Source organism: Pleurodeles waltl, chromosome 1_2, assembly GCF_031143425.1.
Source record: "Pleurodeles waltl isolate 20211129_DDA chromosome 1_2, aPleWal1.hap1.20221129, whole genome shotgun sequence".
NCBI lineage: Eukaryota > Metazoa > Chordata > Amphibia > Caudata > Salamandridae > Pleurodeles > Pleurodeles waltl.
This window is the reverse complement of record NC_090437.1, coordinates 308,402,222-308,424,312: the sequence shown is the minus strand read 5'-3', so window position 1 is coordinate 308,424,312 and position 22,091 is coordinate 308,402,222. Positions and strand designations below refer to the sequence as shown.

At 54.4% G+C, this 22,091-nt stretch overlaps 1 protein-coding gene across 1 annotated transcript; it reads right to left on the bottom strand.

The window, feature by feature from the left end:
• Positions 1 to 3,595: 3,595 nt before the first annotated feature.
• On the bottom strand, positions 3,596 to 4,746 carry LOC138254186 (solute carrier family 46 member 2-like). The gene has a single exon (XM_069205812.1). The coding sequence runs from the start codon at positions 4,697 to 4,699 to the stop codon at positions 3,596 to 3,598; it is 1,104 nt and encodes a 367-aa protein (XP_069061913.1). The 5' UTR covers positions 4,700 to 4,746.
• Between the last annotated feature and the right edge of the window lie 17,345 nt (positions 4,747 to 22,091).

Sequence of the window (22,091 nt, the reverse complement as noted above, 5' to 3'; positions counted from 1 at the left end):
GTAATCCCATTTGCCCATTTGACGTTTGCCCTATTAATTCTTTGGAGAATTCTGACATACCATTTAGCATTGATTTAATTCTCAACGTTCCTTATGTCATGATAGCAAATAGGTTGTTGATGTATGTGGTCCTTTATGCATTACCTGGTTTAGTGGCATGGTTCATTCTTCCTGCTAGGTTACAACTGGGACACTACTGTGATAGGCTGCTTTCAACCATTTTGTTGATTGGATGGTACATGTACATGTGTGTGGTCCAATGTTGATCCAGTATCAACTGTTAAGGTGTATGTTGTCACTGTAACGTCCAGGTCTCATCATGAGTTATTGGCAGCTAATCGTGTATCTAATGAGTATCGTTTGTAGCTAAATGTGAGTAAATTCATTGAGGACATGGTAACCTACACGTGGATGGTCCCACCCTGTCACTGAAGACGTGTAATGAGACTTTCAACTGGGCAACCGTGGTGTGCTGAGTGAGAGAATGTCTCAGGTGTCTGGATCCGGCATGTGTCATTGCAACATTTGTACTCAAGTTGGCCTCTGTGGATGGAAATGCATCAGGAAACATCATAGCCTCTGTGCAGAAGTAAATGGCTGGTATTCAGCAGACACGAGCCATCTCTATTATTTGAACAATGTTACTCAGCGTGTGAACTGTCAGGGTCCTCATATGTGTTGACTTTTTATGGACATTATCTGAGGTTGCTGGTTCTGCTGGAGGCCACGTACACCATCAAAGGCTATGGGCCAGGTACACTGTCACACATTGTATTAATGAGGCCCAGACAACGGGTGGGCCATGATTTAGCTATTCAAGGGCACTGTCACAAATATGATACAAAGAAAAGTCAGATGATGCAATACAATGTATTTGTGTATACATTGATGAGGCAAATGACAAATTAGCCTCTGAGGAAAGAGAGGTTTTGGACAGCAAGTGTGGTCCATAGGTGGCCACCGGTAATCTTTAGGGTGAGCCACGGACAGGTGCCAGTCAGGCTGACAGGATGCTGGGTCAATCAGGAGCCAGCTCTTTCACAAATTACATGATCAGTGGTCTGACTAGGACTGGTCAGAGGGAGGAGTAGACAGTTGATATGTCACACTGTGTATGTCCTGTGTTGTTTTGAAGGTGACACATGAACCCTGATAAAGTGTTACACAGCAACATTAGTAGCAATGCTTAATGGTGTAATTGCCCAAATGTCAACATCTTTGCTGTACTGTACTTTCAGCCTGGGAACAAACACTTTCTTATGGAAGTTGCTGGGGCAGGGCGTCTGCAGGTGCTGGCAAGAGCCTCAAGTCCTCCAAGAAAGGGGAAGAATCAGGCATGGTGCCGGAGGCTCATTGCATCCCCTGTTTCATCCTGCAGAAGTGGTTTGGATTGTTTCTTTAAGTGTCTTTTTCAGGCTCCTTGCCTTTGTGTAAACTGATGCTACTTACAGCAGGTAGCAGTGGGGCTGGTTGTTGGCTGGATATCCAGAGTAGGTGCTAAATGAAGTGTGAAATCTCTGTACTTGGCTGCCATTAACTTTCCTAAGCCGCAATTAGGGAGATACAAAAGGGCAGGCCTGGCCTAGAAACTTCCTCACCTTGAACAACAGAAGCTGTTGTTCAACCTTTCACCCCCGCCATCTATCAAACAGCAGTGCTCACTAAGAACTAATCAACAGCCCCTTGCTAACAAATGTCATTGAACTACTAAAGGAAGCCCGGCCTACATCCTCCTCTCTTTACTTCCAGGGCCTCCATCCCGTAACAAGGCTGGACTGGGAACCAAAAGCAGACACAGTAAATTTTGTCAGAGCAGGTTTTGGGGGGAAAGGTCAGGGAGGGGGGTTCTCCCCCCTAGGATTATTTTTTTTTAAAGCGAATATGGTGTGTTATACAACATAGATAGAGGCATGTTCAAACGTTAAATGGATGGATGGAATAAAATTGGAGTCATGACTGCATGGCTAATGAATGAATAGTTGTATGGGTGAAGAGTAGATGGATTACTTCATTCAAGAATGGATGGCATTGAATACAGGCTTTTAGCTACATGGAGCAAATGATCTCAATGCACTGGCTAGGGTGGGTGCTCTGGTTTTCATTCTAGCTTCTGCATTAAAACATCACGCTACAACACTACCAGAACCAATCCTTGCAAAACATGCATAGCCTGGACGTATTTCACACAGTATTCTGGTTTTGTTCCTCAAAGAATTAAACACAAAGAATTAAGACTTGATCTAAAATGTAGGAGTAAAAGAGACAACCATATAGTGGCCGAATTGGACAACGTGAAACCAAGAAACCTTGCATCGGTCTTGGCTTCCCCTTCACCACATTGTGTGATCCTAGGTGATTATTTTTTTCACAGTGCCTCCTTTTCCTTCAACGGCCCCACTAGCAGTAAAACTGGCCTCCACCCTGCCAGCCCACTGGGAAAATACCTGGTCCCCGGTACAGTCTGCCCAGGCCTGCCCCTCGCCACAGGAATGTAGGCAATACTCTTCCATTGACTCCCATCTTGTTCCATGCCACAGCCAGGGGCATCCAAAATGGATCCCATTTCGCTTTTGTAATTAATGCTGTGAGCCAAACTTTAAGGGTGAACGTAACTAGGCATCCCCTCCAGCATTTGGAGAATCTCTTTTTCAGTGTTGGCATTATTCACCCCCTTATACTCTCTCGTGTTGCTATGATTGTGAGGTTACTACTACCTTTCACTGCAGGGCAGACTTCTTGCTATTTTCCTATATATAGGTCTAGCCATTTCTTAATGCTTCCAGAGCTTGCCCTGACCAGCTGTTCCTGCTAAAGCAGCAGTGTAGCAATAGCCTCACAAAGGAGAGACTGCCTGATTCTACTGCTCATGAAGAGTACCTACAATAGCACTATGTCACATGCAGATAATGTTGCTTATTTGTACAGTTTTGCATCCTCAGATTAGATTTCAGGAAATCTAATAAAAGTCCTCTGTATGCCCATGAAAACTGACCTTGACTTAAAACTTTCAATTCTTCTTCTCTTTTATTCTCAAATGAACTTCTTACTTTTTATCCTCTGCATCTCTGCTCTCTCTGAGCACAGGCTACTCTAAACCAAAGGCATGTTTGCCGACGTCCTTGCTATTGTATTTATTGTACTTTTGTGAAATGCCCACACTTAGAAAAGATCACAACCTCTACTTTAAAAGTCATACTCCTGCAAACTCACAGTACCCAATCTTCTGTAGCTCATCAATTAATACCGCTAAACATTTCCATTTATTCACGTACCTCGCTCCCACTAATGATCTCACCTATAAATTTAATATACCATATAGAAACAGGAGTAAATGCATGGAATGGTTTCCTTTGGAGCTCAAGACTAATCCCTATAACCAACAATAGCCAGTGAAAATAACCGTAACCTTGAGTTTCAATGCAACCCCTTGCTAGAGGTAAAGTGCTTAAATGATTCATTAGGGATAGTAAGTATTATATAAATGCAATTACAGTAAAATGGAAGTCTAGACAAGGGATAGAAATTAGTTTGAAAATTTTGAAATAGTGACCCAGTCCAACCACAAATCATCTCTGTGACACAGTTTCAGAAAAATTCACTCACCAATTAAATAGAGAATGTTTGAGCACGCGTACGCCATGATGAAGATACCTCCGCTGAAGGACGCGATCCCAATAATAATCATAGTGGTATCTCTGAAACATCTGGAGAAGGTGAAGATGCCTAAGAAGCTGGTGATGCAGATCATGTACCCTGCGGCATTGCTGTAGCCAATATAGACTGCCCCCCACTCTAACGGCTTATTTATCAGGAAGAGGGGCAGCACATCCACAGCCCCGGTCACTGCCAGTTCATAGAGGACAGCGCTGGTAAAAAACAGGGTAACTATGGCCTTGGATGATGGTACCATGCGTTGTCTCTCATCCCGGGTCAACGATGAGCATGGCTCTGGGCCGCCATCCAACAGCCTTGTTCTTTCTGTTTGCTCCACCCACTGTCTCTTGCTGATTCCACCACTGGCCTGGTTAGGAGCACAGTTCCCATTGCCCCCACTTCCTTCTTTGGGGACCTTTAAAGCAAAAATGCTGTATAAGACACAGAATAAATAAATTGCGAGGCTGCAGGACACCAGCACTGTGCCATGGTGGTAGTTCACGTTGAAATGAACAAAGATTTGCCCAGAGGTCAAGCTCCCAATAAAACCCGCCAAGCCATGGCTGAGCTCAATTGTGATGAGCCGGCGAGAACGCCCTCTCTCAGAAGAGTTGAGTGACCCCAGTGCCATGATGCCAGCCCAGTAAGTAGTGAAGCCTCCAGTGAGACCGTTCAGTGCAGCAGAGCCATACATCACCTCTATTGGCCAGTCCAGAAGTATCACAAGGAGGAGGAACAAACGGGATACGAGGTAGCCAAACAGGGGCACACAGATGGTGATCTTGTGGTGCTTCCTGTCCCCAAGCCAAGCAAGGACGTAGGCAGATGCCAAGGGGCAGAGGCCAACAATCAGGTTGTTGATGATGTAGAAGTTGGAGATGGCTCTCTGCTGCTCTTCATCAGTAGACTCCATTCCAGGCGAGGTGGAGTGATTGAAATAGTTCTTGACCACCATCAGCAGCCCGGTGTCATAGAAAGAGCTGGCCAGCTGGGCCCCAGCCACGATGGGTTCTACCCATGACCTCCACATCTGGCAGTACTCCATGGTGACCTTGCCAATATTCCCGCCGCTAGTCAATATGCGTCAAAGTGGGCTCAGGACCAACCAATCACAGTTTATGAGACATAGCTATGAAACTATTCTAAATGTGAATAAAAATAGCTCCTCACGTTTATCAAGACAGACACTTGAAAGCTTTGGTCGTCTTATCATCTCAGTGTAAGCTCGAACAGAAAATAAACGATCCTTCATTCCAGCTTCCTTGTTTTCGTATGTCCACCTGTCACAAAACGTTATAGTGAGTATCCTCGGTTCTGATAGGTGGCCCTGCCCTGAGGTGGCAGTTAGTTATCCGGTGCAGGGCTTAGATGCCGCGTCGCTTCTCGGTCCAGTCTGCCGTGTTCGGACCCAGCCGGCGGGAGAGCGTCACAGGGAACTTCCTGACTGGAGTTATTTTGGTCTACAGTACAGGGAGAGGGAACCTCTCTCTTAAACTTTCTGAATCAAAAACAAACAAGTGTAATGTATGGATGTTCCCCGAGGAAGAAAACATTGCTGATCCAAGCAGTTACCTTAATTCTCCGAACAAGGTGTGCTAAAACGTGCTTTTTATTGTGTCAAAGAAAAAAACAAGTAGAGGAGACAGTCAGTGTTTTCAGAGGAGCAGCACGGAGGCAGCTAAACCAATTCTTGTGCTTCCCTTTTCGTTTTATAAAATTACTTTCGGAAGTTAGCTGTGGTCCTGTTGCCTTAGGTCTGCTTTTAAAGAGGATTTTGAGGTCTGAAAATGGCAGACGTAGGCGGCGTTTGCATAAGATCTGAGCCGCCGCCTGCACCGAGGGACAGACTGTCCTTTAGGATATTTCATAGGTACATGCCGAATTTGAAGCGCAGAAAAATACACCGTTTGGTCGAAAAAGGTCCTGTTCATTTAGAAAGATATTCACCTCTGTCGTGAGTGTCCCAGCTCCGTGGAGATTTGGATCTCTGGTAACGAATTTTGGTCATGGGTGAATACGGGCCGTGATCCATGACCTAGGTCTGTCTTATGTTATTGCGGCCTTGTTAATTCGGTAAGGACGCACTAAGTACTACCCTCATTGTGGTAGAGGTCGTCTGCCCTTACCAGGCGTTTAGTGGCACGAGCGTGGTGGTGGCAGCATTTCCGTTTTGTGTTTAGTAACGATCAGTAATGTGTACAGGCCTTGTTACCATGACCTCAGGCAGAGGCAGAAGAGCAGAGGAAGTGAGTGCACTAAGGGGCATATTTAAGAGCCCCTAATGCCACCGTAGCATCACTTTAAGTTACGCTCCGGTGGCACTATGCACTGCACCGTATTTACACGGTGGCATTAAGCCACTTTTTGTGGCTTAATACCACCATCTAAATACAGCCCCTTCACACGCAGCACTTTGCGTGGAAGGGGCATGCAATAGGTGTTGCTGTGGACGTGCCACAGCAACACCCATTGCATTTTGACACTTCCCCAGATTTGCGAGTTTTCGTTAAGCTGAGGAAGCACCAAAATGTAATGCCACCCCAGGGGTGGCGTTAGCATTGGTGCAACGATGAGCAATGCTTTAATCTCTCCTAATTTTTTGCTGTTTTTATGTGTGCTGCATTTGGCACATCCCTGCGTTTTGAAAATGACGGTGCGCGTCGCTGCGCCAAATTTGGCAGCGCCGTGCACCGTCATTTTCTCTTAAATCTGGCCCTGAGTGTGCCTGTGTGTTTGTACGACCTAAGAACGCTGTCCAAACACAGATGCGCACTTTGGTTTCTCCAGCCCGGCTGTGTGCAGAGCTGGGCTGGAGAAACCGCACAGGCCCCAGGGTTGTTTCTGAGCAGCAGTCACTGCCACTCAGACCAATCCTAGCGCTGCTTTCATGCTAGCTTTACCATGAAAGCAGCACCAGGAGGACGAGCGAGGCGGCAGGAGAGGAGGGTGGCGTTGGCAGCGAGCGGTAAGTCTTTTTTTTTAATTTAATTTATTTAATTCTCCCCCCGTCCTCGCTCTCCCCCACCTCTCTCCCCTCGATATTTGCGGCAGCTGCTTCTGCATGACATAATATGAAGGCCTGCAGGTTCGATTTTGGAAAGCCCTTGATCTGGAAAATGGTAGTGGAGGTGAGGACCCACAGACAGGATATGTGGATTGCCACCATTACCAAGAGTTGAGTGTTAACACACACACTAAAGGAAGGGGAGCAGAGAATTCTCTTTACCTATCAAAGGTCCTTTTGTTCCCAGTGAGAGTTAATGGTTAGTGGGGCCTAGATCATTGTCACACAAGAGGTTGGCTTTGATAAGGTTGGCACTGTAGGTCCAGGGTACCAGAAAAGAGGTAAGGCTCAGGCCTTTGAACCTTTGTGATGTATAGTTTAGTGGAGACTGGCAACCAGGTGTTATCCCGGTTACTCCCTTGGCCTACATTTTGGGTCAATCAAACTTTGAGCCGCTGATGCTATGGTGGACTGTCACATTGTAAAGTGCAGGACAGTGTAGAGACCATTTCAAAAGAGTCGACATCCACTGCATGAATTTCAAAGGATCAGACACTAAATCACATCTGTGTTTGGAAGGGCACTTTAAAGATCTGAGCGTGAGTTTCACAGGTTGTTCAACACCATAGCTCTACATCCAGGTTAAACTGGAGGGAAAATCACCAAGGGGGTCATTACAACCCTGGCGGTCGGTGTTAAGGTGGCGGTAAAACCGCCAACAGGCCGGCAGTAAAAAAAATGGAATCACGACTGTGGCGGAAAGCGCCAACATAGACAGCCACTTTGACACTCAGACCGCCACGGCGGTACAAACAAACACCGCAGCGGTAACCGCCAACAGACAGGCGGAAGACAAGGTCCGCCCACTGTATTACAACAGTCCAATCCACCACCTTTTCCGGGGCGGATTCACCGCGAACAAAAACACGGTGGAAACAGGACTTGGAAGGGAAAACGCTCACCTCTACACACCCCACGAGGAACCAGGATGACATGGAACCCGAGCTCCAGATACTCCCTGCCTTTATCTTCCTGCTCCTCTACAAGGAACAACAAAGACGGCGGCGAAGACCACGGTGAGTACTGCACCTACGACACAGGGGAGGAGGGAGGGAAAAAAGAGTGACACGCAACACGCAACACTCCCACCCCCACCCTCACCCACTACAACACACACACAAGTACATGTTGATACATTACATTAACAACCCCCAAGCCCCCTGGAAGAATGCAGGGACAAAAGGAAATGAGTTGAACGTTTGTAATCTATTCAAATACGGTAATCAAAAATACATATATATATATATATATAATAATTACACTATAAACAAATATATACACCAAGAATACAAGTCCAAGGTATTCCACCATCATAGTCCATGGACCACTGGGCCCAAAATGCATGGGCGAGTGCCACACTCAATACCCGATCAAAACGGAGAGAACACTGCTGGGGCATCAGATAGAAATACACCAGGCACCTCAGGGGGAAGGAAAGGGGGAGCACCTCAGCCGGATGAGTGCACAACGCCAGATCCACGAGGGGGCTCCATGCCCACTGCTATATCCTGGGGAGTGCAAAGCCACAGTCTCACAAGTCTTTCCAGTGGGTGGGTTGCCCACTGCTGCATCCTGGGGAGTGCAAAGCCACAGTCTCACAAGTCTTTCCAGTGGGTGGGTTGCCCACTGCTGCATCTTGGGGAGTGCAAAGCCACAGTCTCACAAGTCTTTTTCAGTGGGTGGGTTGCCCACTGCTGCATCCTGGGGAGTGCAAAGCTACAGTCTCTCAAGTGGATAACCGTCTCCACTGGTTCTGGAGGGGGCTTTGTGCCCAGAGTGCTTCATCCTGCCAAGGACAGAGGTAGTGGATGTAAATCTCCACTGGTTCTGGGGCCTTGTGCCCAGAGTGACTCATCCTGCTCGTGGCGGCCTCAGTTGCGTCGGAAGCTTTGGCGCTCATTGACCTGCGGTGCTGGTGGCGGCAGTGTCCTGTTCAGCGGTGCTTGTGGCGGCGGTGTCCTGTTCAGCAATGCTGGTGGCGGCGGTGTCCTTGGCAGCGGTGCTTGTGGCGGCGGTGTCCTTGGCAGCGGTGCTTGTGGCGGCAGTGTCCTGTTCAGCGGTGCTGGTGGCGGAAGTGTCCTTGGCAGCGGTGCTTGTGGCGGCGGTGTCCAGTTCAGAGGTGCTGGTGGCGGCGGTGGCCTTGGCAGCAGTGCTTGTGGTGGCGTTGTCCTGTTCAGCAGTGCTGGTGGCGGTCTTGTCCACCGTGCAGGTTTTGGCAGACTTGCCTGTTTTTCTGTACCCCTTCCCCACCTTGGATGGTGGCGCAGATGTCTTCACACTCCCAACTGTACCCCTGGGAGAGGCTTTGATGGTAGATGTTTTGCCTCTCTCCCGCCGGGCACAGGCCAACTTTTTGTGCTTTTGAGGTGGGGGACTGTCCGTGGTCTGGCTCCTTGGCACACTGGCTGCCCTGCTGCTTGGCGCACTCCAGAAGCCGGTTACTACTGGCACCACTGTTCCCGCAGATGTTGTGGCTGAGGTGCTGGGTTGGGACCTGGAAAGGCGGGCCCTAGGAGACTGAAGGGGTGGGGGAGGTGAGGGGAAGAGGTCAAGGTTGGACAGGAAAAGTTTTTGGGACACACTGGGACGGGTAGATGGAGGGGGTTTGGGAGTGGAGGAAGAGGTAGTGGTTGTAGGAGGTGTACGTTTGCTGACTTTGGATGAAGGTGCATGGGCTGGAGGCTGTCGTGAGGTGGATGGCTGTTGGGTGGGTGTGTGGTGGCGTTTGTGTACCTTGGGAGGTGGGCTCACAGACACACTGGGAGAGGACACAGGGGATGTGTGAATGGTTGTGGGGGTGGTGACTGCATGTGTGGTGGTGGGTGTGCTGGTGATGGAGGTAGTGGCTGAAGATGTAGTGCATGCAGGTGTGAGTGGAGACCAGACTGGGAGGGAGGAGGGAGACGAGGTGGAGGGGGACACAGTGGAGGCAGTGGCTGTTGGTATGTCTGCATGTGTATGAAGCTTGCATGAGTGCCTGTGGGATGTGTGGTGCTTATGTTTGCCTGAGCTTCCCTTGTGTGTTGACGTGTGTGCATGTTGGTCTGATGGTGTGCTTGGGATAGGCTGAGGTACAGGGGTTTGGGTCTGGGTGGAGGAAGTTGGAGGGGGGAGGCTAGAGACAGGGACAATCAATCAATCAATCAATCAATCAGTAAATTTATAAAGCGCGCTATGTACCCGTAAGGGTTTCAAGGCGCTGAGGGGGGGAGGGGGTAGCTGCTATTGGTCGAAGAGCCATGTCTTGAGGAGTCTCCTGAAGGTGAGGAGGTCCTGGGTCTGGCGCAGGGAGGTGGGGAGTGAGTTAAAGGTCTTGGCGGTGGGGTAGGAGAAGGATCTGCCGCCGGTGGTCTTGCGCTGGATTCGGGGAACGATGGCGAGGGAAAGGTTGGCAGAGCGGAGTTGGCGTGAGGGGACGTAGAAGTTGAGTCTGTTGTTCAGGTAGGCGGGTCCGGCGTTGTGTAGAGCTTTGTGCGCGTGGGTGAGAAGTTTAAAGGTGATCCTCTTGTCCACGGGGAGCCAGTGGAGGTCCTTCAGGTGGTGGGAGATGTGGCATCGGCGGGGTATGTCGAGGATCAAGCGGGCAGATGCGTTCTGGATGCGTTGGAGTCGTTGGATGTCTTTTGTTGGGATGCCTGTGTAGAGTGCGTTGCCGTAGTCAAGTCTGCTACTGACGAGGGCTTGGGTCACCGTTTTTCTGGTTTCCGTTGGGATCCACTTGTAGATTCTGCGGAGCATGCGGAGGGTGTTGAAGCAGGAGGAGGAGACTGCGTTGACCTGTTTGGACATGGTGAGCGCAGAGTCGAGGATGAAGCCGAGGTTTCATGCATGGTTGGCTGGAGTAGGAGGGGGGCCTAGTGCGGTGGGCCACCAGGAGTCGTTGCAGGCCGAGGGGGAGCGACCGAGGATGAGGACTTCCGTCTTGTCGGAGTTTAGTTTCAGGCGGCTGTTTCTCATCCATTCGGCGATGGATTTCAGTCCCTCGTGGAGGTTGGCTTTGGCGGTGTGTGGATCTTTAGTAAGGGAGAGGATGAGCTGTGTGTCGTCGGTGTAGGAGAGGATGCTGAGGTTATGCTGATGGGCCAGTTGTGCGAGGGGTGCCATGTATACGTTGAACAGCGTTGGGCTTAGCGAGGAGCCTTGGGGGGCGCCGCAGATGAGGTTGGTGGCTTCGGAGCGGAAGGGTGAGAGTCGGACTCTCTGGGTTCTGCCGGAGAGAAAAGAGGGGATCCAGTTGAGGGCTTTGTCTTGAATTCCGGCTTCGTGGAGGCGAGTAAGTAGGGTGCGATGGCAGACCGTATCGAAGGCGGCGGATAGATCTAAAAGGATGAGGGCTGAGGTTTCGCCGTTGTCCATTTGTTGTCTGATGTCATCTGTGGCGGCGAGGAGTGCAGTCTCAGTGCTGTGGTTGCGTCTGAAACCGGACTGGGAGGGGTCTAGGATGGAGTTGTCTTCGAGGTAGTGGGTGAGCTGTGCGTTGACGATCTTCTCGATGACCTTCGCTGGGAAGGGGAGGAGGGAGATTGATCTGAAGTTTTTGAGGTCGTTGGGGTCAGCCTTGGGTTTCTTGAGGAGGGGTTGGATATCGGCGTGCTTCCAGCTGTCCGGGAAGGTTGCGTTGTCGAAGGATAGGTTGATGATCTTGCGGAGTTGGGGGGCGATGGTGGAGTCGGCTTTGTTGAAGACGTGGTGTGGGCAGGGGTCAGAGGGAGATCCAGAGTGGATGGAGTTCATGGTCTTTAGGGTTTCGGCGTCGTCTACGTGGTTCCAGGTGGTGAGGCGGTCGGCGTGGGAGGAGTTGTTGGGGGTGGGGTCTGGCGGAGGTGTGGTGATGAAGCTGTCGTGGATGGCGGCGATTTTCTGGTAGAAAAAAGTGGAGAGTGTGTCGCAGAGTTTCTGGGATGGTGGGACGTCGTTGACGTTGGCGTTGGGGTTGGAGAGCTCCTTCACGATGCAGAAGAGTTCCTTGCTGTCGTGTGCATTGTTGTTTAGGCGTTCTGTGAAGTGGGAGCGTTTGGCGAGACGGATAAGTTGGTGGTGCTTGCGGTTGGCTTCCTTGTGGGTTGCTAGGCTGTCGGGTGTGCACTTGAGAATCCATTTTTTCTTGAGTTTCTGGCAGGTGCGTTTGGAGGTGATCAGTTCGTCTGTGAACCAGGCTGCTTTTTTCTTTTCTTGGTTGACGGTGGGCCTCTTGAGTAGTGCGAGGGTGTTGGCGCAGTTGAGGATCCACTGTTGGAAGTTAATGGCGGCGGAGTCCGGGTCGGTTGGTGGGTTCTTGGCGAGGGTGTTGGTTAGTTGGTCTTCGGTGAATTTTCCCCAGCGGCGGTGTGGCGGTAGAGGGGTGCGGTGGTGTTTGGTGTTTTTCTTGAATGTGAAATGGACGCAGTGGTGGTCGGTCCAGTGGAGTTCGGTGGTGTGGCTGAATACGATGTGGTTGCTTGCAGTGAAGAGTGGGTCTAGGGTGTGACCGGCGACGTGTGTGGGTGTGTTGACCAGTTGTCGGAGTCCGAGGTTGGAGAGGTTGGTGGTCAGAGATGCGGTGTTGGCGTTGTTGTTGTTCTCCATGTGGAAGTTGAGGTCTCCCAGGAGGATGTAGTCTGTTGAGGCGAGGGCGTGGGTGCTTGCAAGGTCGGCGATGGTGTCGCTGAAGGGGGCTCTTGGTCCTGGAGGACGGTATATGAGGGTTCCTCTGAGGGTAGTGTTGGGGTCCGTGTGGATCTGGAAATGGAGGTGTTCGGCTGTCTTGAGGGTGTCGTCTGTGTGGGTGTGGATCTTGAGGGTGGATTTGTGGGCGATGGCTATCCCTCCACCGATTCCGTTGGTGGGGTCTCTTCTGGTGATCTTGTAACCGTCAGGGATGGCGATGGCGATGTCTGGGGCCGAGGAGTCGTTCCACCAGGTTTCGGTTATGAAGGCTACGTCTGGGGCGGTGGTGTCGAGCAGGTCCCAGAGCTGGATGGCGTGCTTTCGTGCGGAGCGTGTGTTGAGGAGGATGCAGTGCAGGTGGTTGGTGTTGGTTGTTGTAGGCTTCGTTGTTCTGTTGCAGGTGAACTTGCAGGTGCGGCAGGAGAAGAGTCCTTTGGTGTGCTTCGGGGTGGCCTGGAAGCAGGCTGCGGAGGGGCCAGGGTTGAGGGCGAGGAGTTCGCTGGCCGAGTAGCGAAGGCTGGGGATGCGGGGGGCGTGAGGACCAGGGGGGGTGGCGCTGGGCGCGGTCCAGGCGCGGACGGGCTTGCCTCTGGCCTTGCCTCTGGCAGCGCCAGCCATTAAGAACGGAGGGGGGAGGGAGGAGCAGCTGGGAGGCGGGAGGGAGCGGCGAATGGGGGCACGAGGGGGGCGGGGCCGCAGGGAGGCAGCGGCAAGGGTAGATCGGCAAGGGGGAGCGCCCAAGGGGCGAAAAAACCAGGGAAAAAGCAAGGCACAAACAGTAAGGAAAAGTTCAAAAACAGTCACAAAATACAATTATGGCACAAATTACAATCGGGGTACAGTAATCAGAAGGGGCACAACGGGGGCAGAAGCGCAAGGAGGCAAGGCGCTGAAAAATAGGAAAAACACTTACAGGACGGCGAAAGGCGGCACACGGGTCAAGTGAAGCTTAAACAGAGCCCACTAGACACCAGGGATGAGGCGCAGGAGGATGCCTGCGGGTGGAGGAGGGCCTCGAACACGCTAGCAGCAGCGTGGGCGGGGGTCAGGGGCACGAGACAGCTGGGTAGTGCTGCGGACGTGGGGGGCGAGCTCTGGACCTAAAGCAGGTCAGAGGTCGCTCACTCGCGACGCGCAGTGCCAGCCATTAAGAAGGGAGGGGGGAGGGAGGAGCAGCTGGGAGGCGGGAGGGAGCTGCGAATGGGGGCGCGAGGGGGGCGGGGCCGCAGGGAGGCAGCGGCAAGGGTAGATCGGCAAGGGGGAGCACCCAAGGGGCGAAAAAAACCAGGGAAAAAGCAAGGCACAAACAGTAAGGAAAAGTTCAAAAACAGTCACAAAATACAATTATGGCACAAATTACAATCGGGGAACAGTAATCAGAAGGGGCACAACGGGGGCAGAAGCGCAAGGAGGCAAGGCACTGAAAAATAGGAAAAACACTTACAGGACGGCAAAAAGCGGCACACGGGTCAAGTGAAGCTTAAACAGAGCCCACTAGACACCAGGGATGAGGCGCAGGAGGATGCCTGCGGGTGGAGGAGGGCCTCGAACACGCTAGCAGCAGCGTGGGCGGGGGTCAGGGGCACAAGACAGCTGGGTGGTGCTGCGGATGTGGGGGGCGAGCTCTAGACCTAAAGCAGGTCAGAGGTCGCTCACTCGCGACGCGCAGCGCCAGCCATTAAGAAGGGAGTAGGGAGGGAGGAGCAGCTGGGAGGCGGGAGGCGGGAGGGAGCGGCGAATGGGGGCGCGAGGGGGGCGGGGCCGCAGGGAGGTAGCGGCAAGGGTAGATCGGCAAGGGGGAGCGCCCAAGGGGCGAAAAAACCAGGGAAAAAGCAAGGCACAAACAGTAAGGAAAAGTTCAAAAATAGTTACAAAATACAATTATGGCACAAATTACAATCGGGGTACAGTAATCAGAAGGGGCACAACGGGGGCAGAAGCGCAAGGAGGCAAGGTGCTGAAAAATAGGAAAAACACTTACAGGACGGCGAAAAGCGGCACACGGGTCAAGTGAAGCTTAAACAGAGCCCACTAGACACCAGGGATGAGGCGCAGGAAGATGCCTACGGGTGGAGGAGGGCCTCGAACACGCTAGCAGCAGCGTGGGCGGGGGTCAGGGGCACGAGACAGCTGGGTGGTGCTGCGGACGTGGGGGGAGAGCTCTAGACCTAAAGCAGGTCAGAGGTCGCTCACTCGCGACGCGCAGTGCCAGCCATTAAGAAGGGAGGGGGGAGGGAGGAGCAGCTGGGAGGCGGGAGGGAGCTGCGAATGGGGGCGCGAGGGGGGCGGGGCCGCAGGGAGGCAGCGGCAAGGGTAGATCGGCAAGGGGGAGCACCCAAGGGGCGAAAAAAACAGGGAAAAAGCAAGGCACAAACAGTAAGGAAAAGTTCAAAAACAGTCACAAAATACAATTATGGCACAAATTACAATCGGGGAACAGTAATCAGAAGGGGCACAACGGGGGCAGAAGCGCAAGGAGGCAAGGCACTGAAAAATAGGAAAAACACTTACAGGACGGCAAAAAGCGGCACACGGGTCAAGTGAAGCTTAAACAGAGCCCACTAGACACCAGGGATGAGGCGCAGGAGGATGCCTGCGGGTGGAGGAGGGCCTCGAACACGCTAGCAGCAACGTGGGCGGGGGTCAGGGGCACAAGACAGCTGGGTGGTGCTGCGGATGTGGGGAGCGAGCTCTAGACCTAAAGCAGGTCAGAGGTCGCTCACTCGCGACGCGCAGCGCCAGCCATTAAGAAGGGAGGGGGGAGGGAGGAGCAGCTGGGAGGCGGGAGGGAGCGGCGAATGGGGGCACGAGGGGGGCGGGGCCGCAGGGAGGCAGCAGCAAGGGTAGATCGGCAAGGGGGAGCGCCCAAGGGGCGAAAAAAACAGGGAAAAAGCAAGGCACAAACAGTAAGGAAAAGTTCAAAAACAGTCACAAAATACAATTATGGCACAAATTACAATCGGGGTACAGTATCAGAAGGGGCACAATGGGGGCAGAAGCGCATGGAGGCAAGGCGCTGAGAAATAGGAAAAACACTTACAGGACGGCGAAAAGCGGCACACGGGTCAAGTGAAGCTTAAACAGAGCCCACTAGACACCAGGGATGAAGCGCAGGAGGATGCCTGCGGGTGGAGGAGGGCCTCGAACACGCTAGCAGCAGCGTGGGCGGGGGTCAGGGGCACGAGACAGCTGGGTGGTGCTGCGGACGTGGGGGGCGAGCTCTAGACCTAAAGCAGGTCAGAGGTCGCTCACTCGCGACGCGCTGCGCCAGCCATTAAGAAGGGAGAGGGGGGAGGGAGGAGCAGCTGGGAGGCGGAGGCGGGAGGGAGCGGCGAATGGGGGCGCGAGGGGGGCGGGGCCGCAGGGAGGCAGCGGCCAGGGTAGATCGGCAAGGGGGAGCGCCCAAGGGGCGAAAAAACCAGGGAAAAAGCAAGGCACAAACAGTAAGGAAAAGTTCAAAAACAGTCACAAAATACAATTATGGCACAAATTACAATCGGGGTACAGTAATCAGAAGGGACACAACGGGGGCAGAAGCGCAAGGAGGCAAGGTGCTGAAAAATAGGAAAAACACTTACAGGACGGCGAAAAGCGGCACACAGGTCAAGTGAAGCTTAAACAGAGCCCACTAGACACCAGGGATGAGGCGCAGGAGGTTGCCTGCGGGTGGAGGAGGGCCTCGAACACGCTAGCAGCAGCGTGGGCGGGGGTCAGGGGCACGAGACAGCTGGGTGGTGCTGCGGACGTGGGGGGCGAGCTCTAGACCTAAAGCAGGTCAGAGGTCGCTCACTCGCGACGCGCAGCGCCAGCCATTAAGAAGGGAGGGGGGAGGGAGGAGCAGCTGGGAGGTGGGAGGCGGGAGGGATCGGCGAATGGGGGCGCAAGGGGAGCGGGGCCGCAGGGAGGCAGCGGCAAGGGTAGATCGGCAAGGGGGGGCGCCCAAGGGGCGAAAAAAACAGGGAAAAAGCAAGGCACAAACAGTAATGAAAAGTTCAAAAACAGTCACAAAATACAATTATGACACAAATTACAATCGGGGTACAGTAATCAGAAGGGGCACAACGGGGGCAGAAGCTCAAGGAGGCAAGGCGCTGAAAAATAGGAAAAACACTTACAGGACGGCGAAAAGCGGCACACGGGTCAACTGAAGCTTAAACAGAGCCCACTAGACACCAGGGATGAGGCGCAGGAGGATGCCTGCGGGTGGAGGAGGGCCTCGAACACGCTAGCAGCAGCGTGGGCGGGGGTCAGGGGCACGAGACAGCTGGGTGGTGCTGCGGACGTGGGGGGCGAGCTCTAGACCTAAAGCTGGTCAGAGTTCGCTCACTGGCGACGCGCAGTGCCAGCCATTAAGAAGGGAGGGGGGAGGGAGGAGCAGCTGGGAGGCGGGAGGGAGCGGCGAATGGGGGCGCGAGGGGGGCGGGGCCGCAGGGAGGCAGCGGCAAGGGTAGATCGGCAAGGGGGAGCGCCCAAGGGGCGAAAAAAACAGGGAAAAAGCAAGGCACAAACAGTAAGGAAAAGTTCAAAACCAGTCACAGAATACAATTATGACACAAATTACAATCGGGTACAGTAATCAGAAGGCGCACAACGGGGGCAGAAGCGCAAGGAGGCAAGGTGCTGAAAAATAGGAAAAACACTTACAGGACGGCGAAAAGCGGCACACGGGTCAAGTGAAGCTTAAACAGAGCCCACTAGACACCAGGGATGAGGCGCAGGAAGATGCCTGCGGGTGGAGGAGGGCCTCGAACACGCTAGCAGCAGCGTGGGCGGGGGTCAGGGGCACGAGACAGCTGGGTGGTGCTGCGGACGTGGGGGGCGAGCTCTAGACCTAAAGCAGGTCAGAGGTCGCTCACTCGCGACGCGCAGCGCCAGCCATTAAGAAGGGAGGGGGGAGCAGCTGGGAGGCGGGAGGGAGCGGCGAATGGGGGCGCGAGGGGGGCGGGCCGCAGGGAGGCAGCGGCAAGGGTAGATCGGCAAGGGGGAGCGCCCAAGGGGCGAAAAAAACAGGGAAAAAGCAAGGCACAAACAGTAAGGAAAAGATCAAAAACAGTCACAAAATACAATTATGGCACAAATTACAATCGGGGTACAGTAATCAGAAGGGGCACAACGGGGGCAGAAGCGCAAGGAGGCAAGGCGCTGAAAAATAGGAAAAACACTTACAGGACGGCGAAAAGCGGCACACGGGTCAAGTGAAGCTTAAACAGAGCCCACTAGACACCAGGGATGAGGCGCAGGAGGATGCCTGCGGGTGGAGGAGGGTCTCGAACACGCTAGCAGCAGCGTGGGCGGGTGTCAGGGGCACGAGACAGCTGGGTGGTGCTGCGGAAGTGGGGGGCGAGCTCTAGACCTAAAGCAGGTCAGAGGTCGCTCACTCGCGACACGCAGCGCCAGCCATTAAGAAGGGAGGAGGGAGGGAGGAGCAGCTGGGAGGCGGGAGGCGGGAGGGAGCGGCGAATGGGGGCGCAAGGGGGGTGGGGCCGCAGGGAGGAAGCGGCAAGGGTAGATCGGCAAGGGGGAGCGCCCAAGGGGCGAAAAAACCAGGGAAAAAGCAAGGCACAAACAGTAAGGAAAAGTTCAAAAACAGTCACAAAATACAATTATGGCACAAATTACAATCGGGATACAGTAATCAGAAGGGGCACAACGGGGGCAGAAGCGCAAGGAGGCAAGGCGCTGAAAAATAGGAAAAACACTTACAGGATGGCGAAAAGCGGCACACGGGTCAAGTGAAGCTTAAACAGAGCCCACTAGACACCAGGGAGGCGCAGGAGGATGCCTGCGGGTGGAGGAGGGCCTCGAACACGCTAGCAGCAGCGTGGGTGGGGGTCAGGGGCACGAGACAGCTGGGTGGTGCTGCGGACGTGGGGGGCGAGCTCTAGACCTAAAGCAGGTCAGAGGTCGCTCACTTGCGACGCGCAGCGCCAGCCATTAAGAAGGGAGGGGGGAGGGAGAAGCAGCTGGGAGGCGGGAGGGAGCGGCGAATGGGGGCGCGAGGGGGGCGGGGCCGCAGGGAGGCAGCGGCAAGGGGGAGCGCCCAAGGGGCGAAAAAACCAGGGAAAAAGCAAGGCACAAACAGTAAGGAAAAGTTCAAGAACAGTCACAAAATACAATTATGGCACAAATTACAATCAGGGTACAGTAATCAGAAGAGGCACAACGGGGGCAGAAGCGCAAGGAGGCAAGGCGCTGAAAAATAGGAAAAACACTTACAGGACGGCGAAAAGCGGCACACGGGTCAAGTGAAGCTTAAACAGAGCCCACTAGACACCAGGGATGAGGCGCAGGAGGATGCCTGCGGGTGGAGGAGGGCCTCGAACACGCTAGCAGCAGCGTGGGCGGAGGTCAGGGGCACGAGACAGCTGGGTGGTGCTGCGGACGTGGGGGGCGAGCTCTAGACCTAAAGCAGGTCAGAGGTCGCTCACTCGCGACGCGCTGCGCCAGCCATTAAGAAGGGAGAGGGGGGAGGGAGGAGCAGCTGGGAGGCGGAGGCGGGAGGGAGCGGCGAATGGGGGCGCGAGGGGGGCGGGGCCGCAGGGAGGCAGCGGCCAGGGTAGATCGGCAAGGGGGAGCGCCCAAGGGGCGAAAAAACCAGGGAAAAAGCAAGGCACAAACAGTAAGGAAAAGTTCAAAAACAGTCACAAAATACAATTATGGCACAAATTACAATCGGGGTACAGTAATCAGAAGGGACACAACGGGGGCAGAAGCGCAAGGAGGCAAGGTGCTGAAAAATAGGAAAAACACTTACAGGACGGCGAAAAGCGGCACACGGGTCAAGTGAAGCTTAAATAGAGCCCACTAGACACCAGGGATGAGGTGCAGGAGGTTGCCTGCGGGTGGAGGAGGGCCTCGAACACGCTAGCAGCAGCGTGGGCGGGGGTCAGGGGCACGAGACAGCTGGGTGGTGCTGCGGACGTGGGGGGCGAGCTCTAGACCTAAAGCAGGTCAGAGGTCGCTCACTCGCGACGCGCAGCGCCAGCCATTAAGAAGGGAGGGGGGAGGGAGGAGCAGCTGGGAGGCGGGAGGTGGGAGGGATCGGCGAATGGGGGCGCAAGGGGAGCGGGGCCGCAGGGAGGCAGCGGCAAGGGTAGATCGGCAAGGGGGGGCGCCCAAGGGGCGAAAAAAACAGGGAAAAAGCAAGGCACAAACAGTAAGGAAAAGTTCAAAAACAGTCACAAAATACAATTATGACACAAATTACAATCGGGGTACAGTAATCAGAAGGGGCACAACGGGGGCAGAAGCGCAAGGAGGCAAGGCGCTGAAAAATAGGAAAAACACTTACAGGACGGCGAAAAGCGGCACACGGGTCAAGTGAAGCTTAAACAGAGCCCACTAGACACCAGGGATGAGGCGCAGGAGGATGCCTGCGGGTGGAGGAGGGCCTCGAACACGCTAGCAGCAGCGTGGGCGGGGGTCAGGGGCACGAGACAGCTGGGTGGTGCTGTGGACGTGGGGGGCGAGCTCTAGACCTAAAGCAGGTCAGAGGTCGCTCACTTGCGACGCACAGCGCCAGCCATTAAGAAGGGAGGGGGGAGCAGCTGGGAGTCGGGAGGCGGGAGGGAGCGGCGAATGGGGGCGCGAGGGGGGCGGGGCCGCAGGGAGGCAGCGGCAAGGGTAGATCGGCAAGGGGGAGCACCCAAGGGGCGAAAAAAACAGGGAAAAAGGAAGGCACAAACAGTAAGGAAAAGTTCAAAAACAGTCACAAAATACAATTATGGCACAAATTACAATCGGGGTACAGTAATCAGAAGGGACACAATGGGGGCAGAAGCGCAAGGAGGCAAGGTGCTGAAAAATAGGAAAAACACTTACAGGACGGCGAAAAGCGGCACACGGGTCAAGTGAAGCTTAAACAGAGCCCACTAGACACCAGGGATGAGGCGCAGGAGGTTGCCTGCGGGTGGAGGAGGGCCTCGAACACGCTAGCAGCAGCGTGGGCGGGGGTCAGGGGCACGAGACAGCTGGGTGGTGCTGCGGACGTGGGGGGCGAGCTCTAGACCTAAAGCAGGTCAGAGGTCGCTCACTCGCGACGCGCAGCGCCAGCCATTAAGAAGGGAGGGGGGAGGGAGGAGCAGCTGGGAGGCGGGAGGCGGGAGGGATCGGCGAATGGGGGCGCAAGGGGAGCGGGGCCGCAGGGAGGCAGCGGCAAGGGTAGATCGGCAAGGGGGGGCGCCCAAGGGGCGAAAAAAACAGGGAAAAAGCAAGGCACAAACAGTAAGGAAAAGTTCAAAAACAGTCACAAAATACAATTATGGCACAAATTACAATCGGGGTACAGTAATCAGAAGGGGCACAACGGGGGCAGAAGCGCAAGGAGGCAAGGCGCTGAAAAATAGGAAAAACACTTACAGGACGGCGAAAAGCGGCACACGGGTCAAGTGAAGCTTAAACAGAGCCCACTAGACACCAGGGATGAGGCGCAGGAGGATGCCTGCGGGTGGAGGAGGGCCTCGAACACGCTAGCAGCAGCGTGGGCGGGGGTCAGGGGCACGAGACAGCTGGGTGGTGCTGTGGACGTGGGGGGCGAGCTCTAGACCTAAAGCAGGTCAGAGGTCGCTCACTTGCGACGCACAGCGCCAGCCATTAAGAAGGGAGGGGGGAGCAGCTGGGAGTCGGGAGGCGGGAGGGAGCGGCGAATGGGGGCGCGAGGGGGGCGGGGCCGCAGGGAGGCAGCGGCAAGGGTAGATCGGCAAGGGGGAGCACCCAAGGGGCGAAAAAAACAGGGAAAAAGGAAGGCACAAACAGTAAGGAAAAGTTCAAAAACAGTCACAAAATACAATTATGGCACAAATTACAATCGGGGTACAGTAATCAGAAGGGGCACAACGGGGGCAGAAGCGCAAGGAGGCAAGGTGCTGAAAAATAGGAAAAACACTTACAGGACGGCGAAAAGCGGCACACGGGTCAAGTGAAGCTTAAACAGAGCCCACTAGACACCAGGGATGAGGCGCAGGAGGATGCCTGCGGGTGGAGGAGGGCCTCGAACACGCTAGCAGCAGCGTGGGCGGGGGTCAGCGGCACGAGACAGCTGGGTGGTGCTGCAGACGTGGGGGGCGAGCTCTAGACCTAAAGCTGGTCAGAGGTCGCTCACTGGCGACGCGCAGTGCCAGCCATTAAGAAGGGAGGGGGGAGGCAGGAGCAGCTGGGAGGCGGGAGGGAGCGGCGAATGGGGGCGCGAGGGGGGCGGGGCCGCAGGGAGGCAGCGGCAAGGGTAGATCGGCAAGGGGGAGCGCCTAAGGGGCGAAAAAACCAGGGAAAAAGCAAGGCACAAACAGTAAGGAAAAGTTCAAAAACAGTCACAGAATACAATTATGGCACAAATTACAATCGGGTACAGTAATCAGAAGGCGCACAACGGGGGCAGAAGCGCAAGGAGGCAAGGTGCTGAAAAATAGGAAAAACACTTACAGGACGGCGAAAAGCGGCACACGGGTCAAGTGAAGCTTAAACAGAGCCCACTAGACACCAGGGATGAGGCGCAGGAAGATGCCTGCGGGTGGAGGAGGGCCTCGAACACGCTAGCAGCAGCGTGGGCGGGGGTCAGGGGCACGAGACAGCTGGGTGGTGCTGCGGACGTGGGGGCCGAGCTCTAGACCTAAAGCAGGTCAGAGGTCGCTCACTCGCGACGCGCAGCGCCAGCCATTAAGAAGGAAGGGGGGAGCAGCTGGGAGGCGGGAGGGAGCGGCGAATGGGGGCGCGAGGGGGGCGGGGCGCAGGG